Source organism: Podarcis raffonei, chromosome 3 (genome assembly GCF_027172205.1).
Source record: "Podarcis raffonei isolate rPodRaf1 chromosome 3, rPodRaf1.pri, whole genome shotgun sequence".
NCBI classification, from domain to species: Eukaryota; Metazoa; Chordata; class Lepidosauria; order Squamata; family Lacertidae; genus Podarcis; species Podarcis raffonei.
The window spans coordinates 107,456,764-107,481,203 of NC_070604.1; the positions used below are offsets into that span (position 1 = coordinate 107,456,764).

The window sequence follows — 24,440 nt, forward strand, 5'->3', positions numbered from 1 at the left end:
GGTTCTCAAAACATGAAGGGAAGTTTTCTGGAGAGGTGTGTCCAGGGTTTGACTCTATCTCTGAGAAGCCTTTTTTCCCTTTTGGTTTTGTTAAGCATGCGGTTTTGTTTGAAGTAACCTCTAAGACCAGGATTTGTCGAAAATAAGAAAAGAGCAAAGAAGGAGCGTGAAGCTCCCCCACTCCACTGAAAGAACACATGGGGGAGAATTTATCAGCTCTGCCATGCCCCTGCCACCCATGAAAGGATTCTGCATGTGTGTCTCCTCCACATGCAAGGAATCCCCACAACAAATTTATGTAGAAGAGCATTAGCATTACACATCCTTACTCGTCAACTGTCCCAATTAAATCAGGCCATCCCGTTTTACGGGGCTGTTCTCTGGGATGAAAAAATGGTTCTGGTCCTAAAATAGCTCCTGAAGGAGATTTTGCATGCTTTCCTAGGAGCTGTGTTGCGGGTAGTCCACGCCCCCCTCCTTTCCTCCCCCCCCTTTTGCAGGATAATTTCCCCAGTGGTTTTCTCGGAGTGCTTAATTTTTTAAAAATTTTACTTTCACCTTTTTAGTGCTCATACAAAAATTGTGATCGGATGAGTTATGCACAAAACATATGTGTTTCTGCTTGTTTGTTTTGATTGTAGTAGGTATTAAATAATTTGTACTGGAAGTGTCATGGCTTCTTTTGTTTAAAAGGTAAAGGTAAAGGACCCCTGGATGGTTAAATCCGGTCAAAGGCAACTATGGGGTTGTGGCGCTCATCTCGTTTTCAGGCTGAGGGAGCCGCCGTTTGTCCGCAGACAGCTTTCTGGGTCGTGTGGCCAGCATGACTAAACTGCTTATGGTGCAACAGAACACAGTGACAGAAACCAGAGCGCACAGAAACACTGTTTACCTTACCGCCGCAGCAGTACCTATTTATCTACCTGCACTGGTGTGCTTTCGAACTGCTAGGTTGGCAGGAGCTGGGACAGAGCAACGAGAGCTCACTCCGTCGTGGGGATTCAAACCGCTGACCTTCTGATTGGTGAGGCCAAGAGGCTCAGTAGTTTAGACCACAGTGCCACCCGTGTTTATGTTGTATGATAAACGGTGTTTATGCCGTTGTTTATGTTGAATAGGTACCGGAGCGGTACCTATTTATCTACTTGCACTTTGAAGTGCTTTCGAACTGTTAGGTGGGCAGGAGCAGGGACCGAGCAACGGCAGCTCACCCCGTCGCGGGGATTCAAACTGCTGACCTTCCGATCAGCAAGCGCTAGGCTCTGTGGTTTAGACCACAGCGCCACCCGCGTCCAATGCTCTGGTTGTATATGTGTTTAAATAAAGCCACATATTGTAAAATCACCAACATCTCTATGGATTTCGATTTCAAGGAAACAGAACCCCAGGTAAACTATGGATCTTCTGGAATGAGCTCCTTGCTGCTCAGAGACTGGGTGTGCGTATTATTATTATTATTATTATTATTATTATTATTATTATTATTCCTTGCCTTTCTAATATGTTACCTGGGCAGTTTACCACAAAATATTCAAAACACCATAAAATAAATAATACATTGAAATACACCCATTTCTCCCTTCCCCTGTGCTTTTAGATGACAATATCAGTCCTTGAGATATCTGGCTCTGAAGCCCTGGTCCTCCTCAGTCCACTCAAGTCACGTTTTGAACATTACACCTGTGTTGATGGGAAAGGAAAAGCGCCTTCACAGCGAGTTGCCTAGGGTTTTCTGTATACCAATGCAAGCCAGTGCTTGCATTTTAGGGTACACAATAAAGGTGTGCAAACATGAATTATAGTAGTCTTATCGCTCTGTACAGCGACCATCTGTGGAAGAAGGGAACTGAGGGAAAAGATTTGGCAAGCCGCAGGGGCTCTCGGCTCTCAGCTGTGTTTGAAGAATCCCCATTAAAATGTAAAACAAATATTCTTCTCTTTGTACATTTGTTTTGCCTCCCATATTAAGCAATGCCCTCCCCCTTTTATTACCTCAGAACGATAGTTTCTTCAGTCTGAATGAAAGAGGCACCTACGTAGCAACTACATAAACCTGATTTATCACATGAAAACAAACCGGTATCTACTGCTGGATCCTATTTACACTAAAGCGATGGTTAAAAGCCAGTGCTGTCAACAATTCTTTTTCCAGCAGGTTCCAATACTTGCCTTAGGAGTCTTGAGGGGGCCGCTGACAAAATGGGCCGCATCCCAGTTGGTTTACCTGGCTGCGTTAGCAGCGGCAGGTGGCAATGGCGCTGTGGTCAGAAGTGGGTGGTTTGAAGCTGCCTTTTACATTTCCCATAATGCCCTGTGTGCTGGCTCTGGCTCTGTGCATCTTTCATGTCTACATGACCGGGCAAAATTTAATCGGTGAAGCTGGAAAGAGATGCTCGGATGAAAATTTCTCCCTGCCGCGCTGCAACCCTGTCAGCAGTCAAAGGGACAACCCTGTTCAAAGTGCAGTAAAATCACTGTGCGTTTAGAAAGTGTTTGAGAGTGCTCAAAGAGCTTCAGTCATGTTGTCGCAGTGAATTCTTACAGCAGCTTTGTAAAGAAGTCAAGATTAAAAACCCCATATTGCAGAAACAGGGCAGGCGAGGCCATGGAGGCGGAAAGTCAGTGACTTGCCTGAGGCTACCTGCTGAGTCCATGGCAAGAGGAGAGATTTGGAAGGAGAACTTCCCGGTTGATTGCCCCTACAGCAGCGGAACTAGAAAATGTTGTAAATGGGGTTTTCCCCTGCACACTGTAAATTTGGTGGAGGAAGATGACTGGGGTTGAAGGTGGGGAGATTATGGATCTTCCTTGCAGGTATCGGCACTTTTGTGGGTTAAACCACAGAGCCTAGGACTTGCCGATCAGAAGGTCGGCGTTTCGAATCCCTGCGACGGGGTGAGCTCCTGTTGCTCGGTCCCTGCTCCTGCCAACCTAGCAGTTTGAAAGCACCTCAAAGTGCAAGTAGATAAATAGGTACCGCTCCAGCAGGAAGGTAAAGGGCGTTTCCATGCGCTGCTCTGGTTCGCCAGAAGCGGCTTAGTCCTGCTGGCCACATGACCTGGAAGCTGTACGCTGGCTCCCTCAGCCAATAAAGTGAGATGAGCGCCGCAACCCCAGAGTCGGTCACGACGGGACCTAATGGTCAGGGGTCCCTTTACCTTTACTAAGTTGTCATTATTCAGCCAGCATTCTGGAATAAAGTACTCAAAAACCCGCTTCCTTTTCTACCACAAAAAAATCTGTCTTTTGTGAAAGATCTATGGATCCTCAGTATTGTTACATGCCACCTCAATTTCTGAGCAGAAAAGCTGCTGAGGTTCCAGAGCTCACCCCGGGTTAGGTTTCCTTGGAATTCAGGTCAAGACTGGGGAGTCTTTTCGATATATGGATTTATTTGCATATATATACAACCTCTCACAGAACATTGGGGAGGGGGCAGAGAAGCCTGGGAAGCTAGCCCATCTTTGAGAAGGAAAACTCTGATCTTAAACCTCTGCTGCCTTACTTCAGGAAGCTTTTAATGTTTGATGAGAGTGTATTAATTACAATTACAGTGGTACCTCGGGTTAAGTACTTAAATCGTTCTGGAGGTCTGTTCTTAACCTGAAACTGTTCTTAACCTGAAGCACCACTTTAGCTAATGGGGCCTCCTGCTGCCGCCGTGCCGCCGGAGCACGATTTCTGTTCTCATCCTGAAGCAAAGTTCTTAACCTGAGGTACTATTTCTGGGTTAGCGGAGTCTGTAACCTGAAGCGTATGTAACCCGAGGTAGCACTGTTATTTGTGCAAATTCAGGATGTGTTTTGCATATTGTTTGCTAAAAGACTCCATAAATGTCTCGATTCTCACCTTCCACGCTAACACTTTAAGCTTATGAAATTCAGGCCGCATGGCTTTCTTAGGACAGAAGCAAACGTTTAATTCAAACATACTGGAGATGCGAGGTGCTTTTGGAATGGGATTCAGTGTTATTCAGTTTCTGAAGACGCCAGATGGATCAATCCCATCAGTGCCTTTCAAACCCTGCAGTTCAACACCCCCCTGTTTTATGTCAGTCTAGGGTCCCTCCTGCCCCATACGTCAGTGGTGTTGACTGTCCCTGGAGCGAAACTTGAATTGGCTGCTGTCTAGCAGATGCACAGAGCCAGAGAGCATGGAAGATGCTTGTCTCTGTGCGCTTCTCTGACAAAATATTTGACACGGGCCCTTATTTGACTAAGAGAAACAGACTTTGTTCCTGTAGGGGAGTTTGTTCTGGCACTTAACTGACAAGCAGACGAGTACCTCCCCCCAGCCCCAAAGCCTGCGTAGCACTTGAGTTATATCGGTGGAGCCCAAGGGACATAACAGAACAGCTCAGTAAACTTTTTAAGAAGACCCATTGACAAGGCTCAGGGCAGGTCTGAAATAGCAAATCCCCCTCACTCTTTAGGCCCTGCAGCAAGGAGGAAGATTTCCAGGCAGATGGCTGAAGCCGGAATATAATGCATATGTCTTCCAACAGTGAGCCATGAATTCTTGTGGAACTAATGAAGAAAACACGCTCCAAAGCTGTTTGGATGCCCTCCAAAGAGCTTCCTTGGTGGATCAGACCAAAGATTTACTAGTCAAACACCCTGCTTTCCACAGCAGCCAGCCAGGTGCCTCTGGGAAGCCCCCCCAAGCAAGAAATGAGCCCTCTGCTGCTCATGATCCCCAGGAACTGCTTGTGAATATGAAGTTCCTTTTAGTCACCATGAATAATACTATGAACCAGTCATTTGCCTAATCACCTTTTAAGGGCAAATGTGGCCATCAGCACACCACGTGGCAATGAATTATGCCAACTAATTATGCACACTTCCTTTCATCACCCCTGGATCTCACACAGGACAGCACCTTCCCGTTTCAGCTCAGGTGGAGAAATGGGATGGTCCAGTACCCTATGGCATCCCACACCACATTTCTCCAGGGTCTAATCTATACTTGTGAGTTATAATGTTATAAATGCTTTATAAAATTGTGACACCAGGGGGCGCTGTACAGTAGTCAATGGAAGCTTACGTTAAGAGTTATATAACTTTTTTTTGTTAGCGTTTGTTGTTTTTTAGAGCAGTATAGATCCAGCCCAGGTTGATGAGAAGCCGAACTCTCTTTGACTAAGGTCCACCCTACCCAAAGTACTGGTAGCATCCTCTCGCATTGTCTGGGATCCTTAAGGGAGTTTAATTGAACGCAAAATTTGAGTGTGGTTGTATAATAATAATAATAATAATAATAATAATAATAATAATAATTTATTATTTATACCCCGCCCATCTGGCTGAGTTTCCCCAGCCACTCTGGGCGGCTCCCAATCAAGTGTTAAAAACAATACAGCGTTAAATATTAAAAACTTCCCTGAACAGGGCTGCCTTCAGATGTCTTTTAAAGATAGGATAGCTGCTTATTTCCTTCACATCTGAAGGGAGGGTGTTCCACAGGGTGGGCGCCACTACCAAGAAGGCCCTCTGTCTGGTTCCCTGTAACCTCGCTTCTCGCAATGAGGGAACCGCCAGAAGGCCCTCAGTGCTGGATCTCAGTGTCCGGGCTGAATGATGGGGGTGGAGACGCTCCTTCAGGTATACAGGACCGAGGCCGTTTAGGGCTTTAAAGGTCAACACCAACATTTTGAATTGTGCTCGGAAATGTACTGGGAGCCAATGCAGATCTCTCAGAACCGGTGTTATGGGGTCCCGGCGGCCACTCCCAGTCACCAGTCTAGCTGCTGCATTCTGGATTAATTGCAGTTTCTGGGTCACCTTCAGAGGTAGCCCCACATAGAGCGCGTTGCAGTAGTCCAAGCAGGAGATAACTAGAGCATGCACCACTCTGGCGAGACAGTCCGCGGGCAGGTAGGGTCTCAGCCTGTGTTCCAGATGGAGCTGGTAAAGAGCTGCCCTGGACTCAGAATTGACCTGTGCCTCCATGGACAGCTGCGAGTCCAAAATGACTCCCAGGCTGCACACCTGGTCCTTCAGGGGCACAGTTACCCCATTCAGCACCAGGGAATCCCCCACACCCGCCCACCCCTGTCCCCCCAAAACAGTGCTTCTGTCTTGTCAGGATTCAACCTCAATCTGTTAGCCGCCATCCATCCTCCAGCCGCCTCCAACCGCCGTATCAGGCATAGTTTGACATTCTTGCAGCCAAATTAGCTCCATCTACATTGAGATTAGCCCTTCCTCTAGGTTCCACCTGAGGTTAAAAGGTGGGAACTCAGCCTTCTTATCACTGCCCGAGCTTTTGCAGACAGGGAGAGAACATTTGATACTTGCTTTCAGCCAGAGAAATGTGGCAAACCATTTGTCTTCTGGCCATGGACAGATGCCAGCATAGTTGTGGATTTGGAAATCCAAAGCTGCCTGGCCACATGAGGCTTAAATCACCTCTGATTGCCTCTCGTACATTTATTCAGCCATTTGATCTGCATCTGCATGAGAAAGGAAAAGCACAAGAAAGGCATTTATCTTCTTTTGGCAAGGAGCATTCTCCCAAATGCAGGTTTTACATTTGCAATGCAAACTGCTCGGAGCAGGAGCTGCTTCCAGACTCGTGTCACGCTTGCAAAATGCAACCTGCTCGGAGCACTCCTTCCTGCCAGCCAATACCATCATGACCCTGGCTCATCCTGACAGCTGATTTTATTATATTCTTTAAAACGTTCTATAGAGTGCAACTGAACATCATAATTCATAATTCAACGTCGAACTGCTGTGCTGTGGCAGACAGAAACAGTCCATCTAGGTTAGATTTCTGGCAGTTGAAGCCCACATGCCACAGAGCAGATGGAGATAGCTCAGTCAGAAGAGCGTGAGACCCTTAATCTCAGAGTCATGGGTTCAAATCCCACACTGGGCCAAAGATTGCAGGGGGTTGGACTAGATGACCCTCGTGGTCCTTCCCATCTCTACAATTCTATGATTCTATGTCATTTATCACCAGCAGCTGATAGTCAAAAGTGTATTGTCTTGGAACATGGGAGATCTCATTTCTGGCTGTTGGGGCTGGCAGACAGCAGCAGTGGTAGAAGACTCCTCCTCCCGATACTCATATATTTTTAATATCTGCTTTGGCAAGTACAGTAGTCGTCATTGCGTGCTGTGGGAATGATTTCTTCAGGATAAAGACGTGCTGAGCTGTATAAAGAGGTGCTTCATTTCTGTTTGTTTTAAACTTTCATATCGGTCACCTCAAATATTTTAAAATACAGTGGTACCTTGGGTTAAGTACTTAATTCGTTCTGGAGGTCCGTTCTTTCATATCGGTCACCTCAAATATTTTAAAATACGGTGGTACCTCGGGTTAAGTACTTAATTCGTTCTTAACCCGAAACTCTTCTTAACCTGAAGCACCACTTTAGCTAATGGGGCCTCCCGCTGCTGCCGTGCCGACAGAGCACGATTTCTGTTCTCATCCTGAAGCAAAGTTCTTAACCTGAAGCACTATTTCTGGGTTGGTGGAGTGTGTAACCTGAAGCGTATGTAACCCGAGGTACCACTGTAGTAGACATAGAATTGCAGACACGCTCTAACCAACTAAGCTACTGTATTTTTCGTTCTGTAAGATGCACTTTTCCCCTCCTAAAAAGTGAGGGGAAATATGTGTGCGTCTTATGGAGCGCATGCAGGCGGGGGGCTCTTCTCAGAAGGCAGCCCTTCTCCCTCCTCCTTGGGGAAAAGCCCCAAAGAGCCGCACACGCACTCCGTGCGCTCTTTAAAGGGAGCGTGGCTCTTGGGGGAGCCTTAGCCGCGCACAGCCTCTCCCAGGCAGGGGATGAAGGCTCCCCTTGTCCGGGAGAGGCTGCGCACAGCTATCCTATAAGCCAGGACAGCCAGCAGGATCGCTGCACCGCTGGCCTTCCTGGCTTCTTGCTTCCCCTTGGCTTCTGGGATTCAGAATTTTTCTTCTTCTTGTTTTCCTCTTCCAAAAACTAGGTGCGTCTTATGGTCTGGTGCGTCTTATAGAGCGAAAAATATGTTATCTCATTTTATATGTGTTGATGGCTAGAACTCAACCTGCTTTACAGAGCTCTGCATGCCTGAATAACCAGCTACCTGCTCAGCAATGGAGAAAATAGCAAAAGGGAGCACCGTCTGCACCAATTGTTTCTTATTATTTCTTGAGATCTAATTATTTCTTCCTGGAGTGTGGGAGGACGCTGCTTGAAAGCATCAGCAACAGCAATTAAAACAAATGCAAATCTCGGTTCCCCCACTAATTTGTTTAAAGTAATTAGCTGAACATAATACGGAGTGGGTTTAAAAATTAAAATTAAAAATCCTAGGTACAATGACTCAGCATGACCTTTTGAACATCACTGATTCCGAACTGCGCCTTTCCTCCTATTCAGAGTCATTTCCACAAATTCCATGCAACGCTGCTAGAGCCATGATCTCAGTGGCAAAATCTGATAAGAGCCTCGGCAACAGGAACAGGATCAACAAAACATTTTATGTGAGAATGTGGCAGTGGCACACCCATTAAAAACAAATGGAATTAATTCATCTTCTCGATTATTTTTAAGGAATTCCCAAGGAAGTAGCCAATTACTTGACGGACAATGCAACCCCAAGGTTGTGCATGGATGCAAGGGATAGCGAAGAAAGCTTTATCCAGTGCACGCCAGGCTCAATGGCCTCTGAACTGCATCACTTTTAATTGCAAGTTGGAGCAAATTTCAACTTTGAATGTTCTTCACACCGCTGCAGCTAGCAGACTCCACCATCTCAACCCATGGCATAGTGGAGGGGGGCACAGGGACAGTTGCCCTGGGTGCAAAATTGTTAGGGGATACAAAATTTCAACACCTGGCGCTGCCTTAATACAGCGGCACGCTTCCATCGCTGGGCTCCATTGAAAACGGCTTCTCCCCGTGAACTAGGAAGTGGACAACAGAACAACTTTTTTCTTGCACTATCTTGGGTGACGCAGACGCCAATAATAATAATAATAATAATTTTTATTTATACCCTGGCCTCCCCAGCCAAGACCGGGCTCAGGGTGGCTAACAAGCAATAATAAAAACAAATTGAATGAATACAACTTAAAAACAAAATTAAAATACAACATTAAAATATTGAAACGTTAAAATATTAAAATGTAGCCTCATCGCAGGAGGAGAAAGGAAAAGAAAAAAGAAAGAGGAGGAGGGAATCAAATTGGCTCCAAGTCAAAGGGCAGGCGGAACAACTCTGTCTTACAGGCCCTGCGGAAAAAATCAGATCCTGCAGGGCCCTAGTCTCTTGTGACAGAGCGTTCCACCAGGCCGGAGCCAGAGTTGAGAAGGCCCTGGCTCTGGTTGAGGCTAATCTAACTTCCTTAGGGCCCGGGACCACTAGGGTGTTGCTATTTATGGACCTTGAGGCTCTCCGTGGGGCATACCGGGAGAGGCGGTCCCGTAGGTACGAGGGTCCTAGGCCGTGAAGGGCTTTATTTATTTTTTTAATAAAATTTTTTATTAGTTTTTTAACATATAATATAAGACAATACAACCAACAAACACTGACATACAAACACATAAACATGTATAATTTCATAATATTTTTTCATAAACCCAATTTCAACGACTTCCCCATGCCTCCCTTTTCTGCATTCTTATTTTAAGTTTTTCCAGCAACCCCTGGTCTTAATTGCTTATTAATTCCTTTCTATAACCCTTTTCTTTCCTCATATCCAATCCTTTGTCGCTGCAAATCTGCTATGCTTTACCCAAAACATTTTAACACTCACTGATTTTACAAGAATTTTTAAGATAAAGTTTAAATTTCTTCCAATCTTCCTCCGCCGTCTCTTTCCCTTGGTCACGGATTCTGCTCGTCATCTCTGCTAATCCCATGTAGTCAATCACCTTCGTCTGCCACTCTTCCAGTGTGGGTAGTTCTTGTGTCTTCCAATACTTTGCTAGTAACACTCTTGCTGCTGTTGTAGCGTACATAAAAAACGTCCTGTCTTTCTTTAACACCAATTGGCCCACTATGCCCAGGAGAAAGGCCTCTGGTTTTTCTAGGCCGTGAAGGGCTTTAAAGGTCAAAACCAGCACCTTAAATCTGACCCTGTACTCCACCAGTCAGCTGAATGATCATGTGTACTCAGTTTCCCACCCTCCTCCATGCAGCCCTGGGTGCTTGCAACCCACGCTATGCCACTGTCTCAACCCACTGCTCTAGAGAGAAGCCAAGGATGATGAATTTTTGGCTCTGCAGATGTTGCTCAACTTTAGCTCTACCATCCCTGATCATTGCCCACGCTGCCCGACTGTGGTGATAGGAGATGGAGTCCAACAACATCTGGGCCCCATGTTCGAAGTGCGTTGGCTTCCCATCCCTGAATAAGCCATGTTCCTCAGTTCAGTAGCTTTTTATCTATGACCTCTGGAACAAGATCTTTTCCCTGCCTTTTGTCAAGGGGACAATGGAGTACAGAGAAGAGCGCCACCTGGTGGCTGTCGTGTGTCCTAAAGGAAACTGCAGCTCTTCTGGTCATCCATTTATCCCTTAAACCAGTCTGATCAATGGTTTGGGCAGGGTGGTAATCCAGGAATATGTGGAGGGGCACAGACTCCCCATGCCTGATGAAAAAGACTTCTAAGCTGCCTTTCAAAATATATTTCCAAAATGTTGCATAAAACACACCACAAAAACGAAAATCACGATTCACAACTGAAATAGTAACATTGGCTTATCGCTTCAAACCGTCCATTCCACCGTAAGCACTAAAACCCGACTTTGCAAGCCTTTGAAAGCAAGATCCAGAAACAGAAATCAGTTGGGAGAACACAGAGGTGTGTCTCTTTCTCGCTGTTGTTCATTAGGCTGCCGGTGGAGCGGCTTCTCCATGGAAATATTACCAAGATGGGTCAATATGACACACGGTTTGTGGGCGGAAGTCTGTGGACTCTTGCAATAACACGCCCCAAAATCTCTTCAAGGCTGGGCAGTAAATTGATGCTGGTTCATGATACCACAGAAGAATGAAGGACTAGATAGACCACAAAGAACACGTGTATTATTATTTTTTTAAAAGTTCTGAACAGGAAAAATAAAGTACCTGTGGTTAGTGGACGGCTCAGACCTTTTTATATAAATTTTATATGGTTTTTCAGATTAAAATTTTAGTCACACATCCAACATACAACCAAGATTCCAAAAAAATCTCCTGGACTTCCCTCCTCCCTGTTGTGGGTCCTATTGTTAATCATTTCCTCCCACATCTTTTATAATAATCCAAATCTTTTACCTCTCAACTGTGTCCAAAATTTACCATTAAATTACAAGTGTTAATCCAATCCTACTAATGATTTCTGTTTGCAATGGTTTTAAGATAAATTATAAATTTTCCCCATTCCATATTAAAATCATGGTCTTCCTGATTTCTGATTCTTCCAGTCATATTAGCCATTTCGGCATAATCCATCAATTTGATCTCTGGTAGACCTACCTACCAGGCTCAGAACTTATTTAGCTTTTCCCTCCCAGTCAGTGTGGTGTAGTGGTTAAGAGCAGTAGACTTGTAATCTGGTGAACCGGATTCGCGTCTCCGCTCCTCCATATGCAGCTGCTGGGTGACTTTGGACTAGTCACACTTCTCTGAAGTCTCTCAGCCTCACTCACCTCACAGAGTGTTTGTTGGGGAGGAAGGGAAAGGAGAATGTTAGCCGCTTTGAGACTCCTTCGGGTAGTGATAAAGCGGGATATCAAATCCAAACTCTTCTTCTTCTTCTTCCCAGATGATATGCTGGTCATTCAGGGTGGCTCCTGAAAGGCTGCTTTGTGCTGAAGCACAGCTGAAGTTCAAAGCACACACAATAGGCACATGCTCTGCAATGGCCACACACAAGACGCTAAACTGTGAAACTCCCTCCCCAAAGGGGTACATGCAGCACCTTTGTTGCCTGGTGCATTCTGAAGGTGTACCTTTTTATCCTGGCCTTTGACAGTTAAAAGGTTTTTGCTTTGCAGGACCTGCCTCTTTTGCCAAATCTGTATTTGTATTTGTCCCAAGTCCCGTGGAGATATCATGGAGGGGCGATGGTGGTCTGATCCCAAGGAGGAGAGGAGCTCAGGCAGCTGGGAGCTGGATGACCCTGGAAGTGTGAAGAGTCCAGGGAAATTGTTGGCAGTGTGGTGGATGGCATGCCGGATCTCAGAGAAGAAGAGTTTGGATTTGATATCCCTCTTTCTCACTACCCAAAGGAGTCTCAAAGCGGCTCACAATCTCCTTTCCCTTCCTCCCCCACAACAAACACTCTGTGAGGTGAGTGGGGCTGAGAGACTTCAGAGAAGTGTGACTAGCCCAAGGTCACCCAGCAGCTGCATGTGGAAGAGCGGGGAAGCGAACCCGGTTCACCAGATTACGAGTCTACCGCTCTTAACCACTACACCACACTGGTACCAAGTGAGTTCACAGAGAACGAGTTCTGCTTCGGTGACAGCAGACACCCCTAGTGTCTGTTAGTTGGGGACACCCTTGCATCAGAGGGCATAGGGGACTGGGAGGTGGCCACCCCAGCTGCATAGCCAATAAAGAGGTTCCAAACCACAAAAGCATTGCCAGACTGTGTTCCTGTTCTCATACTGAGCATAGTGGGTTTCTCCATTAATGCTGACATCATGGCTTCTTGAGACCAATTGTCTATTAAGTTCGTGCACCTATCCCAGGGGTCAGCAAACTTTTTCAGCAGGCGGCCGGTCCACTGTCCCTCAGACCTTTTGGGGGGCCGGATTATCTCTATCATCTATCTATCTATCTATCATCTATCTATATCTATCATCTATCTATCTATCATCTATCTATCTATCTATATCTATCTATCTATCTATCTATCTATCTATCATCTATCTATCTATCTATCTATCTATCTATCTATCATCTATCTATCTATCTATCATCTATCTATCTATCTATCTATCTATCTATCTATCTATCTATCTATCTATCTATCTATCTATCTATCTATCTATCTATCTATCTATCTATCTATCTATCTATCTATCTATCCCTATCTATTTTGGGGAAAGTGAATGAATTCCTATGCCCCACAAATAACCCACAGATGCATTTTAAATAAAAGCACACATTCTACTCATGTAAAAACATGCTGATTCCCAGACTGTCCGTGGGCTGGATTTAGAAGGCGATTGGGCTGGATCCGGCCCCTGGGCCTTAGTTTGCCTACCCATGACCTATCCCCCTCAAAAACCCACTGTTGGCTCCTCCTGCTCAGTTCTCGTTTGCTTCTCAGCATCTCCGATATCGAAAATGCCCCACTCCCTATTGGATGCCAGGTTTTGACTCCCACCTTCCTTGCCATTCTGAACAGAGAAGAGGTGCAAGGAGCTTATTTGTGAGCGAGGGCAGCCACAGCAAATGGAGGTGACTCCCCCCCCCCCCCCCGTTGATGGGGCATCCCATTTTGTGGTCCCCCCCCTCTCTCTCCTGCCTCAGTATCTGTTGGATACAGCACAGCACACGTTTTTGTTGTTGTTGCGGGCGCTTTATCATCGAAATTCCACCAGCCCCAAAAAGGTTGGCAACCCTTGATCCCCTGCCGCTGCTGCTTTAATGGGGGAAGCCGTAAAAACAGCTATTATTCTCATTCATCTTAATCCAGAAGCACAGTGCAGCGCAGGCTGCATGCCTACAGGAACATCTGTGAAGACCTTCTGCCTCTATTGAAATTAATGAGGCTTCCACCGCGGATGGGAAAGCTCCCAATATACATGGTTCAAATCACCTGCATTTATAAGTTTGCTGGATCGTGGTGGATGCATTTTGGAACGACTATTACAACTGTAGCCCAACCTCTCTCTTAACAATAGGTCTTGTTTTTTGTTTGTTTGAAATGAATTCCTTCAAGAGCAGACTTTCAGGTGTTTTCTATCTCCCCCTTTCTTACACCGCTAACAGGACTGGGTAGTGCTTTTCTTGAGTACAAGGCATGAAATTTATTACGGTCAGAGGCCAGCTTGAGAAATACAAATGGAACTACAATCCCAATAGCAAAACATTTAAAAGAAAAGATATGTTTCTAGCAAGCTTGTGGATTTTATTTCTTTAAAATAGTGGTGTCTTGAAGCAAAATCTGGGTTGCCTCCAACACTGTGCAAGGAGACAATTAGTTTTTTTAGTGTGGCAGTGCCTAAACTTTGGAACTCCCTGCTGATTGACAGGAGGCGGGGGTGGGGTGGGGCTTTGCTGTGTTTTCTTTGGTGCTGGCTTAAAACATTTTTGTTCAGTCAATTAACGTAGAATGCCGACTTGTGTTTTAATCTTTTAATGCTAACTTTTGACTTTAATTATCTTGCAAACGTCTTCAATGCCTGTCTTTAAACAACAGTTTTAAATTTTGTGCGTGGCCCGCTTGGAGGTTTTATTAACAATCAGACAGTATATAAATGCTGTGAAACAAATAAGTAGGCAGGACAGGATTTTGTCACAACTTTATTTTTGCCACATTGTTTGACAGTTCACCCCCTCCCCAAGTTATGCATGAAAGCAACCTGCTGGTTGCACGCTCTCTCACCCCTCCACGGCCTGGGTCAGCCGCAATAAAGCAGATGCAGTTATGAAATTGCAATTTTAGTGCATCCGTCGCTTGCACTCAACAGAGAACTGCCCACTGGAGAGAGGCAGCCAAGCTGTTTTGAGCCCCTAAGTTAGAACAAAACCTTCACACAGCATTTATCTTGGAAATAAATTCTAGGACTGTGTGTTGATGGTACATCTTCCTCGGCTTTTGGGCATCTAAATATGGACCCGGTCTATGAAGCTGCTCTTCTCACATTTGCCCAGACGTTCTTCTTCATTCCTTGCGCTGCCTTCACTTCACTGAATTCCAGTTTGACATTGAGAGCTTCATCCTCGGGCTCCGGATCCTCTCTGATCGCCCCCTGGGGCTTTGCGACGACGACAGGAAGCGGGCCGCGTTCTTCACAGAATTCTACGACGTAGAGGCCTTTCTTATTGGCTAGGTTTTGGTGAGTTTCCTAGTTGGGGAGGGGAGAGGAAAGACAAACATTTAAGCCACAAGTAGAAGAAGAAGTAGAAGAAGAGTTTGGATTTGATAGCCCGCTTTATCACTACCCGAAGGAGTCTCAAAGTGGCTAACATTCTCCTTTCCCTTCATCCCCCACAACAAACACTCTGTGAGGTGAGTGGGGCTGAGAGACTTCAGAGAAGTGTGACTAGCCCAAGGTCACCCAGCAGCTGCAGGTGGAGGAGCGGAGAGATTACGACTACGAGTCCACCAGATTACGAGTCCACCGCTCTTAACCACTACACCACACTGGCTGATCCATCCAATTTTAAACTGTAACCATGTAGATATTCTGCATAGTTGGATCTAAGGCTTTAGTGGCGAGATTGGCAAGTCACCTTTTCCTTCTAAACAAGAGAAGGGACACTTTAGGATCCAGCAACTCAGAAACCGTTTTGGAAAGAAAACAGGCACCTGCTAGACACAGATAACCTCACATTTTATTATTATTTAAAATATATATATGTTGCTAGCCCTCATGGATGCAACAATGAGCTAAAACATATCCAGGTGATATGAAACCAAAAACAAAGCCAAGAAACTCAAAATCATTCGGTTTTGTTTTTGAAGTCTTGTGATCAGCTCAATTAGCATGAATAAAGATTAAGGCTGATGCCCTAATGCTGAAGAAATTCCAACTAAAGAATCATGGCAAGAAAAACTGATGGACTATGCAGAACTGGCAAAACTGACACATAAGCTATGGGACAAGGATAACTGTGACTTTAAAGATGAATGGGAACCCTTTTAGAGAAACCAAAGACTGGAACTGAGGGAAGTCGGGGGTGGGGTGGGGGTGGGTGGGTTTTATGTGGGAGGGTGGGGGGAGGGAGGAAAAATGGGGAAAAATTAAGGATGATATGTTTTTGGATAATACCTTTTGTTTAAATTTTCAATAAAATTATTTTTAAAAAAGAAAAAAGAAAAAAAGGCTGATGTCCTAATAAGCTTTAACTGTGAGAGTCTGTGTTCTCAGGAAGGAATGAGTGCACGATCCCTCAGACCCTGGACTGGTTTGCACACAATACAAAGCTAAACCATGGCTTAGTGCAAACCCAGAGAGGCGACTGCAGCTGCTTTGCTCCCCTTTTGCCAGGCTGTTGTACTAACAGTTTATTATAGAATGACGCAATGCATGAGCCCAACCCCCAGTGCATCATCTCTTAACCATGGATAGCAAACTTTTGGGCAGGGGGCAAGTTAGAATGCAAAGTGGCAATCTTGCGTCTCCAATTGACATGCAATTGACATGCAAAGTGGCAATCTTGCGTCTCCAATTGACATACCTGTTTTGCTAATCCCTTGAAGAGCGCTCGGGTGACATTGAGCAAATTCCTGGATCCATAAAGCTTGGCATACATGTCTTGAATCCCAATAAGCTTGCACATGGTAATGATAGCTCGGTGGCAGTGAAGACCGTATCCTGGGGGAAGCAGTTAGTGAGCATTAAAGCAGTCCAGTAAAATAATTACTAAACAATTGCTTTCAGCATGGAATTACACTACAAATCACACCAGTTTGAACCATCACAATCTGCACCTGAGTCTGAGATGGGTACAGATTGGTCAGGGGCTCCAAAAATTGATGAAACCGCCCAGTCAATCACAATTTACCTTCTCTCCGCCCCTGCTGTCACTAAACGCTTTCGCACAAGTGTTTAAACTGCGGGCCGGAACATCAGTTAAGTGAATCATACTTTATTTATACCTGAGTCCACACTGAACCACCGCCTGCTCAAATACAGTTTGCAGAACTCCGGAGACTAGACCATCTTACACATCAGAGAATCAGACCCTAATCAGAGATGCACACAGCCCTGGGCTGCGATGCTGAGCAGACCTGAGACAGGGAAAGAACAAGAACCACAGGAACTGAGAAACTACGTATTCTTCCTTAAGGCCTGTTAGAGGTTTTAATTCAAGCCAGAAGGCCATGGCACGGTGCATTGTATCACCTGTGTTTTTCTGGAGGTGTAGGAGAGAAGGAAGAGAGAGCAAAGTCCTATCCAAATATTGCACAGCATGGAGATTAAGTAAGTGCACGTCTTCCCCTCATCCAAAGACATTTATACCAACTGCACAACATGAGATTTATAGCGAGGTTTTTATAGGCCTCCAATTAAGGGCACTACTTAAAGGCACCAGCCACAAGTGATGCAAAAGGAGGACTGCCCTTCTGAAATAACTGTGCTTTGGCGGAGGAAACACTCCCATTGAGCTGATCTCGGTAACAGTCTGGGTAGCTAGAAATGAAAAGCAGAAAAGTGCAGGCTGTGAGAATAGGTCTGAGGAGCGGTCAGAGCTTTCAAGAAGCTTAAAATGGGAAGCGACAGGATTTTGAATGGCAATCATTTCATTCATTCATTTGGGTGGGAGGCAACGTGCTTGTTAACGGGAGCAAGGCGATTTATTATTGAAAGCGCTGGTCACTGCTCTGTTGCTAAGCAAACTCCCTGTACTGCTTTCATTTGTCATCTGAATATGCCACTTGCTCAAAGCTTTTTATTCTGCAAAACTGGTCCTACAGGAGGCTGAGGGAATTGCCATCAGACCCAGATCCTTTGGCAATTCATTTTCACCTTTGGGGGGGAAGGGAGCTCTAAGCCTCTCTCCCCATCACTTTGTAGATAAATAGGTACCGCTCCGGCAGGAAGGTAAATGGCGTTTCTGTGCGCTGCTCTGGTTCGCCAGAAGCAGCTTAGTCATGCTGGCCACATGACCCGGAAGCTGTACGCCGGCTCCCTCGGCCAGTAAAACGAGATGAGCACCGCAACCCCAGAGTCAGGGGTCCCTTTACCTTTTTACCTCCGGTGCTGAGGAAAGAAAAGAATTTTCCGTAACCTCTAGCTCCACCTCTGCCTCCGGTCAGGTGCAAATATTTAGCTCCTATCGCAAAGTAACCTGGGGCAGCAGCTGACTGTTTACTGTGCAAGCCGGCCAATTCGCACCCGCTAAGAAGTAATCCACAGAAATGCAGTTTTGGAGTCCAAGGATGGAAAACGCGGAGCTTCCGAAATGGCAAATGTGGGACCGCTACCAAATGAAACCAAATGATAAATAGCCTTTCAGATATCGCTCAGACGTAATTATGTCGAAAACCTGATTCCATCTCCAAGCATGAAATTGATACTTTCTCAAAACAGCAGAGCAAATGGCTTTAGATGGCTATCGCTTGTTTTTCAATTATAGGGGTGGGGTGGGGGGTGTGGAAAGAAGGGGGAAAAGAGGGAAATATTAGCACAGCAAAGCCTGTGGCCTGCTAATAGACTTCCTTTCCTCCATTTACTGAGCACCGAGCTTGCCCTGCAGACTGGAATAATCTCGAAGAGCTGTCTTAATGGCTTTTTAATAAAATGCATTAGATCACACTTGGGGTTTTTTAAAGATTTATTGGCCTGAGTCACACGAAATAGCACAACTTAAAGAGGGCTGGGTCATTCTAAGCGAAAACCCCAGCACAGAACCATGGAATTGTTGAGTTGGAAGGGACTCAAGCGATCATCTAGTCCAGCCCCCTGAATTCTCATTTAAAATGGTAACAGATTGTAAATCTGAAGGAAAATTCAATGTAATGCTTCAGAAAGGAAGGAGACTTGAGGTTTCCTCTTGCAACCAAACCCATCTAAAAACACTGATAAAAGAAAGTACTTCTTCACTTGATCCCCTCCCCCTCTTCCCTTTCTCCTTCTGTGATGAAACTCCTACTTGGGGACTTCCCTGGCTTTTTTCTGGCCCACATTGGACCAGTCTGGATAGTTGGCCTTGGCAAAGATTTTACGTTTTCATCCCCAAAAAGTTTTTGATTTGAGTTTCTACTGCAATGGGGCTGCATTTTAATGTTGTATTTTAATCTTGTTTTTAAGTTGTATTTTAATCAATTGTTTTTATACCTGGTGTTAGCCGCCCTGAGCCTGGTCCTGGCTGGGGAGGGTGGGGTATAAATAAAACTTATTATTATTATTATTATTATTATTATTATTATTATTATTATTATTACGAACAGATGAAATACAGAATTGCAGGAGGGAGTGACAGCCACCAACTTGTATGGCTTTAAGAGACGATTAGACACATTCATGTTATCAATGGCTTCTGATCATGGGGGTGTAATAGTTCTACTGTTAGAGGTCATATGCCTCTGAAAACCAGGTGCTGAGAAACATGAGCGAGCCGAGTGCTGTTATGCTCAGGCCCCGCTTGCATCTGACTGGCAACCGTGTGAAAAAGGGGCTGGATCAGATGGGCCACTGCCATGATGCAGCAAGCTCGCCTTGCGTTCTTATGGAGTGCAAATTTCCTACCCAGGCAATCCAACACCTGTGCCATGAAAACCTGAATTCTGCTTAAGAGAGAATATTATGAAAATGATATACAGGTGGTACATGATCCCAGTCAAGCTTGCAAAAATCTATCATCTGCCCGATAATAAATGTTGGAAATGTAAGGAAAACGAAGGTACATTCTTTCACCTTTGGTGGATGTGCCCTAGGATTAAGGCTTTCTGGGAAATGATATATAATGAATTGAAAAAGGTATTTAAATATACCTTCCTGAAGAAACCAGAGGCCTTTCTTCTGGGCATTGTCGGCCAATTGGTGCCAAAGAAGGACAGAACGTTTTTTATGTATGCTACAACAGCAGCAAGAATACTTATTGCAAAGTATTGGAAGATGCAAGATTTACCCACTCTGGAAGAATGGCAGATGAAGATGATCGACTGTATGGGATTGGCAGAAATGACTGGCAGAATCCGTGACCAGGGAGAAGAGTCGGCGGAAGAAGACTGGAAGAAATTTAAGGACTATTTACAGAAATATTGTAAAATTAAAGAATGTTGAATGATGTTGGATTGAAATTAAGGGGTTTCCAGCTGTAATGTTTTGAGATAAGGATTTGCTGAGTAAATAATTTGAATTGGAATACAAGAAGGGGAGGTATGAGGAGGTCAGGGAAATATGTCATTGAAAACTAAGTTTTGAGAATTGTATGTTTTTTTCCCTTTTTTCTTTTTGTTTGTATAAAACTGGAAACTTAATAAATATCTTTATAAAAAAAGAAAAAGAAAACCTGAATTCTGCAGGTTAACAACAGAAAGAATTAGAGGAACCATTGGAAATGACTATGAAAAGCAGTAGAGATATGAGATGATCAGAGCCCTCCGAACTTGAAGCATGGGAAGTCCTATTAAAAAAATTATAATTTGGAAGATTATTTGGATTATTTGATATGTATAATTTGGAATATTTAATGTGATTTGATTGGATTGTTAAAGTGGAAAATTTAATAAAAATGAATTTAAAAAAGAAAAAGAAAACCTGAATTCTGCAACTGGTGGCAATGACACAAACTGAACGTTTTACGCAATTGGTTCTTTCGCTAGTCTTGGGGGAGGCCGTAAGAACTGCCCCTCCACCCATGGCCAACTACTAGAAATCTTATTTAGCAACCTCTCTTGTATCTGAGGTTTCAGCAGGCAGTGCTCACATGCTTACGAGTCTGTTTTTTGCAATCGTAAGGATTAGAATTTGGCTTTTTACTCCCCTGCAAAAAACGAGGGAAAGAGATTCTCGGGGAAGTTCTATCCCACACCCAGTGTCACACGCTACATTTTCCTGTGCTCCCTTACAAAATGACAACAGACACACAACCCTGAAAAGGAAAGAGGGCTGTGTTTTGCTCTGGAGTATTTTTTCGTGAGGTTAAGAGGAGGGGGGTACTCGCTTTACAATCAGAGCTACACTGGTGTGGTTTGTGTGACTTTCCGTTTGTATGACCCTTCACATTTTGGGAAGGCGTGAGATATATTTTTCGGTCATTTCTGAAATACCTAAATCAGTTGTGCCAGAAGAAAGACCCCAAAAGGGGAAAAATGCATTGGATCAATAAACCCTTTCTCCATATTCTTGCATTTGGTGCCTTCCCCTCTTTCCTTCTTCCACAAGATGCTCCAGCAGAATTAACGTTCAAGAGACAGCAAGAGAAAAATCGTTTCATTGCACAGGTGAAGGAGTTCACAGTCAACAGAATGATGCCCGAGGCATCGGCAAGGATGAGCAATAAAACTTCCACTGCCACCCCGACCTTCCACATATGGGAATTCTTAATGCTTCCATTTGTCAGCTTGCGACAGCACTCCTGACCCAAGTTCTGCGCATTCAGCACTGCCGCCTGCTCACTGAACTTATCGGGGAATTAGAAATGCTGAAAAACTGAGAGTGGCGGGCTTCAATCCGGACAGAGCGACTGTTTCACATTACAGGAAAGGTTATGTGAAGAAAAGAACACTGACCACACCGACTTGGACGAGAACACTTCTAAATTACGCCTCGGTTGCAGCTTTCACTTACCCTTGTTCTGCTTCTTCATCCGGATGGTTGTTTTCTTAACAGTGCTTGCGATATCGTGATAAACTAGAAGAAAAGGTAAATGTTACAGTAAGGAGAGGGCTGCTGGGTTTGACCAAAGGCTCTTCTAGCTCAGCATGGACAGAGGATCTAAGGGCAACAGCCCACTCCCCAGTAACTGGCGTTCAGAGGTAAACTACAGTGAGGGGGAAAAGTCGACAGGTGTATTTTGTACAGGTACTGTAATGAGCTGGGATTACAGGTAAGACCTCCCCCTTACAGCAGGTGCTTCTAATCTCAGCTCATTACATACAGTGAAGACACCAGGTAGCCTGACATCTGGCTGGTTGATAGGGGATCAAATACTTACTTCACTCATTATAATGCACATCAATCTCTGACTTTTGTCTTCTGGGTTTCTGGGGGTTTTCCTGTTGTTATTCTGTCTCTCACAGCTACAATAAACCTACCATTAAAATTATGGACTGGTCATTTCTTCGTCAGAGGGCAAACGGGCAAATTTAGCAGGGGATCAAATACTCGCCCCCCTCACTGTACCTCTGATACTGGAAGTAGTACTGCAATTCACTTTCAAGTGCCTAATGTTCAGAGTATGGTACATGACGCAGGGGCATCTGAACTGGACCAGTATTCCCGCAAGGCAGGGGGCTGGACTTGATGACCCTTGGGGTCCCTCTTCCAACTCTACGCTTCTGTGATTCGCATGTTCATTCAAACTTTTGGACTTGAGCTTTAGAGACAAGCAGACTAAAGGAATGGCAAGCTACGTAGGCTGCGTCAACAGAAGTCTAGTGTCCGGATCAAGGGGAAGTCACAGTCCCGTTCTATTCTGCCTTGGTCAGACCACACCTGGAATACTGTGTCCAGTTCTGGGCACCACGATTTAATAAGGGGGGTATTGACAAACTGGAACGTGGGCAGAGGAGGGTAATCAAGAGGGTCAAAGGTCTGGGGACCAAGCCTTATGAGGAACAGTTGAGGGAGGTGGGTGCTCTGGAGGGTAGGACATGAGACAATGGATTTAACTTACAAGAAAGGAGATTCCAACCAAACATGGGGGGAAACTTTCTCTGGTAAGAGCTTTTTTACAGTGGAACGGACTCCCTTGGAGAGCGATGGACTCTTTTGCATTGGAGGTTTTTAATCAGAGCTTTGATGGTAGCCTGTTAGGGATGCTTTAGCTGCGATTCCTGCATTGCAGGGGTTGGTCCAGATAACCCGTGGTGTCCCTTCCAACTCTACAATTCTATAAGAAGAATTAATGCAACTAGCTGGCTTTTAAAACCTTAGGTAGAGTCTAAAATCTTGCAACTTACTTGTGTCATCTTCGTATCTTTCGATATAGTGCAAATAGTGGATAGCTCTGTTCTTCGCCTAGGGGGGAAAATCCAAGAAGACACTTTTCATTAAGAAATGATTATGTCAGATGACTGTTTCCATTTAAGGCGAGATCGAATTTAAGATAAAAATAAGAGCTATTTCTGCCAATTACGTACCGACCTGAAACGTAATTAGTTTGATAAATTAAAAGGGATCAAAATGCTTTTATAAAGTACCACACACTATGCCCAACCAAACTTGCCAGCCTACCTGCCCACACTGGCAATGTCAGCTATTTGGGGGTCTAAAAGGAAAAATCCTGCAGTTCCAACAGGGATTCCGCTTCTTTTCCTCTCCTCAATGGCTGCCAGCACGCTCCTGAAAAGCTGCTCCCGAAGGATAGCAGATCCTCAAGCTCATTTTTTTTTTTGTATACATGGAGGGAGGGCAGGATCTGGAGGATGGAGGCAATCTACAACACAGCTATGCCCTCCTTTGGCAAAAGAGAGCAACAGATCCCCAGCTGGTTTGATGCTGGCCTAAGTTTCCAGTGTTCTTCACATGGAACATAGGAATCTGCCTTCTACCGAGTCAGATCATTAGTCTATCTAGCTACAGCACCATCTACGCTGACTGGCAGGGGGCCTCAGGCAGGGAACCTTTCTCAGTCCTACCTAAAAATGATAGGGATTGAAACCTGCAAGCATTGCAGGCGCTCCCATCACTGAGCTACATTCCGTCCCCCCAGTATGTTCTCATGCCAGGACAGAACCACGGCACTGTGTGCATTTTATGCATAAATACCAAGTAAAGGAAGACCAGATTTGAAGGAAGACATCTGAAGGCAGCCCTGTTTAGGGAAGCTTTTAATGTTTAATAGACTATTGTATTTTAATATTCTGTTTAATATTGTATTTTAATATTCTGTTGGAAGCCGCCCAGAGTGGCTGGGGAAAACCAGCCAGATGGGCAGGGTATAAATAATAAATTATTATTATTATTATTAAAGGTAAAGGACCGCTGACCATTAGGTCCAGTTGTGACCGACTCTGGGGTTGCGACGCTCATCTTGCTTCATTGGTCGAGGGAGCCGGCGTACAGCTTCCAGGTCATGTGGCCAGCATGGCTAAGCCGCTTCTGGTGAACCAGAGCAGTGCATGGAAACGCCGTTTACCTTCCCGCCGGAGTGGTACCTATTGATCTAATTGCACTTTGACGTGCTTTTGAACTGCTAGGTTGTCAGTCATTTCCGCCAGTTCCATATACTCTATCAACTTCATCTGCCACTCTTCCAGGGTGGGTAGCTCTTGTGTCTTCCAATACTTTGCGATGAGAATTCTTGCCGCTGTTGTTGCGTACATAAAGAAATTTCTGTCTTTCTTTGGCACCAATTGGCCCACCATGCCCAAGAGAAAGGCCTCTGGCTTCTTAAGGAATGTATATTTAAATATTTTTTTCATTTCATTATATATCATCTCCCAGAAAGCCTTAATCTTTGGGCATGTCCACCAAAGGTGAAAGAATGTTCCTTCACTTTCTTTACACTTCCAACATTTATTGTCAGGCAAGTGGTAGATTTTTGCAAGCTTGACTGGTGTCATGTACCACCTGTATATCATTTTCATAATATTCTCTCTTAGGGCATTACATGCCGTAAATTTCATACCTGTGGTCCACAACCATTCCCAGTCAGCAAACATT

The 24,440-nt window shown here is 44.8% G+C and overlaps 1 protein-coding gene across 1 annotated transcript in view; it reads right to left on the bottom strand.

Moving 5' to 3' along the window:
• Nucleotides 1-14,444: 14,444 nt before the first annotated feature.
• MRPS5 (mitochondrial ribosomal protein S5) overlaps nucleotides 14,445-24,440 on the bottom strand; it is a 47,827-nt gene continuing 37,831 nt past the window's right edge. Inside the window, exons 8-11 of the mRNA XM_053383493.1 lie at nucleotides 22,736-22,793; nucleotides 21,402-21,464; nucleotides 16,342-16,478; nucleotides 14,445-15,005 (exon numbers count right to left, since the gene is read on the bottom strand). Of these exons, the coding sequence (XP_053239468.1) occupies nucleotides 14,781-15,005; nucleotides 16,342-16,478; nucleotides 21,402-21,464; nucleotides 22,736-22,793 (483 nt within the window). The 3' untranslated portion in view covers nucleotides 14,445-14,780. The remainder of the gene's footprint in view (nucleotides 15,006-16,341; nucleotides 16,479-21,401; nucleotides 21,465-22,735; nucleotides 22,794-24,440) is intronic.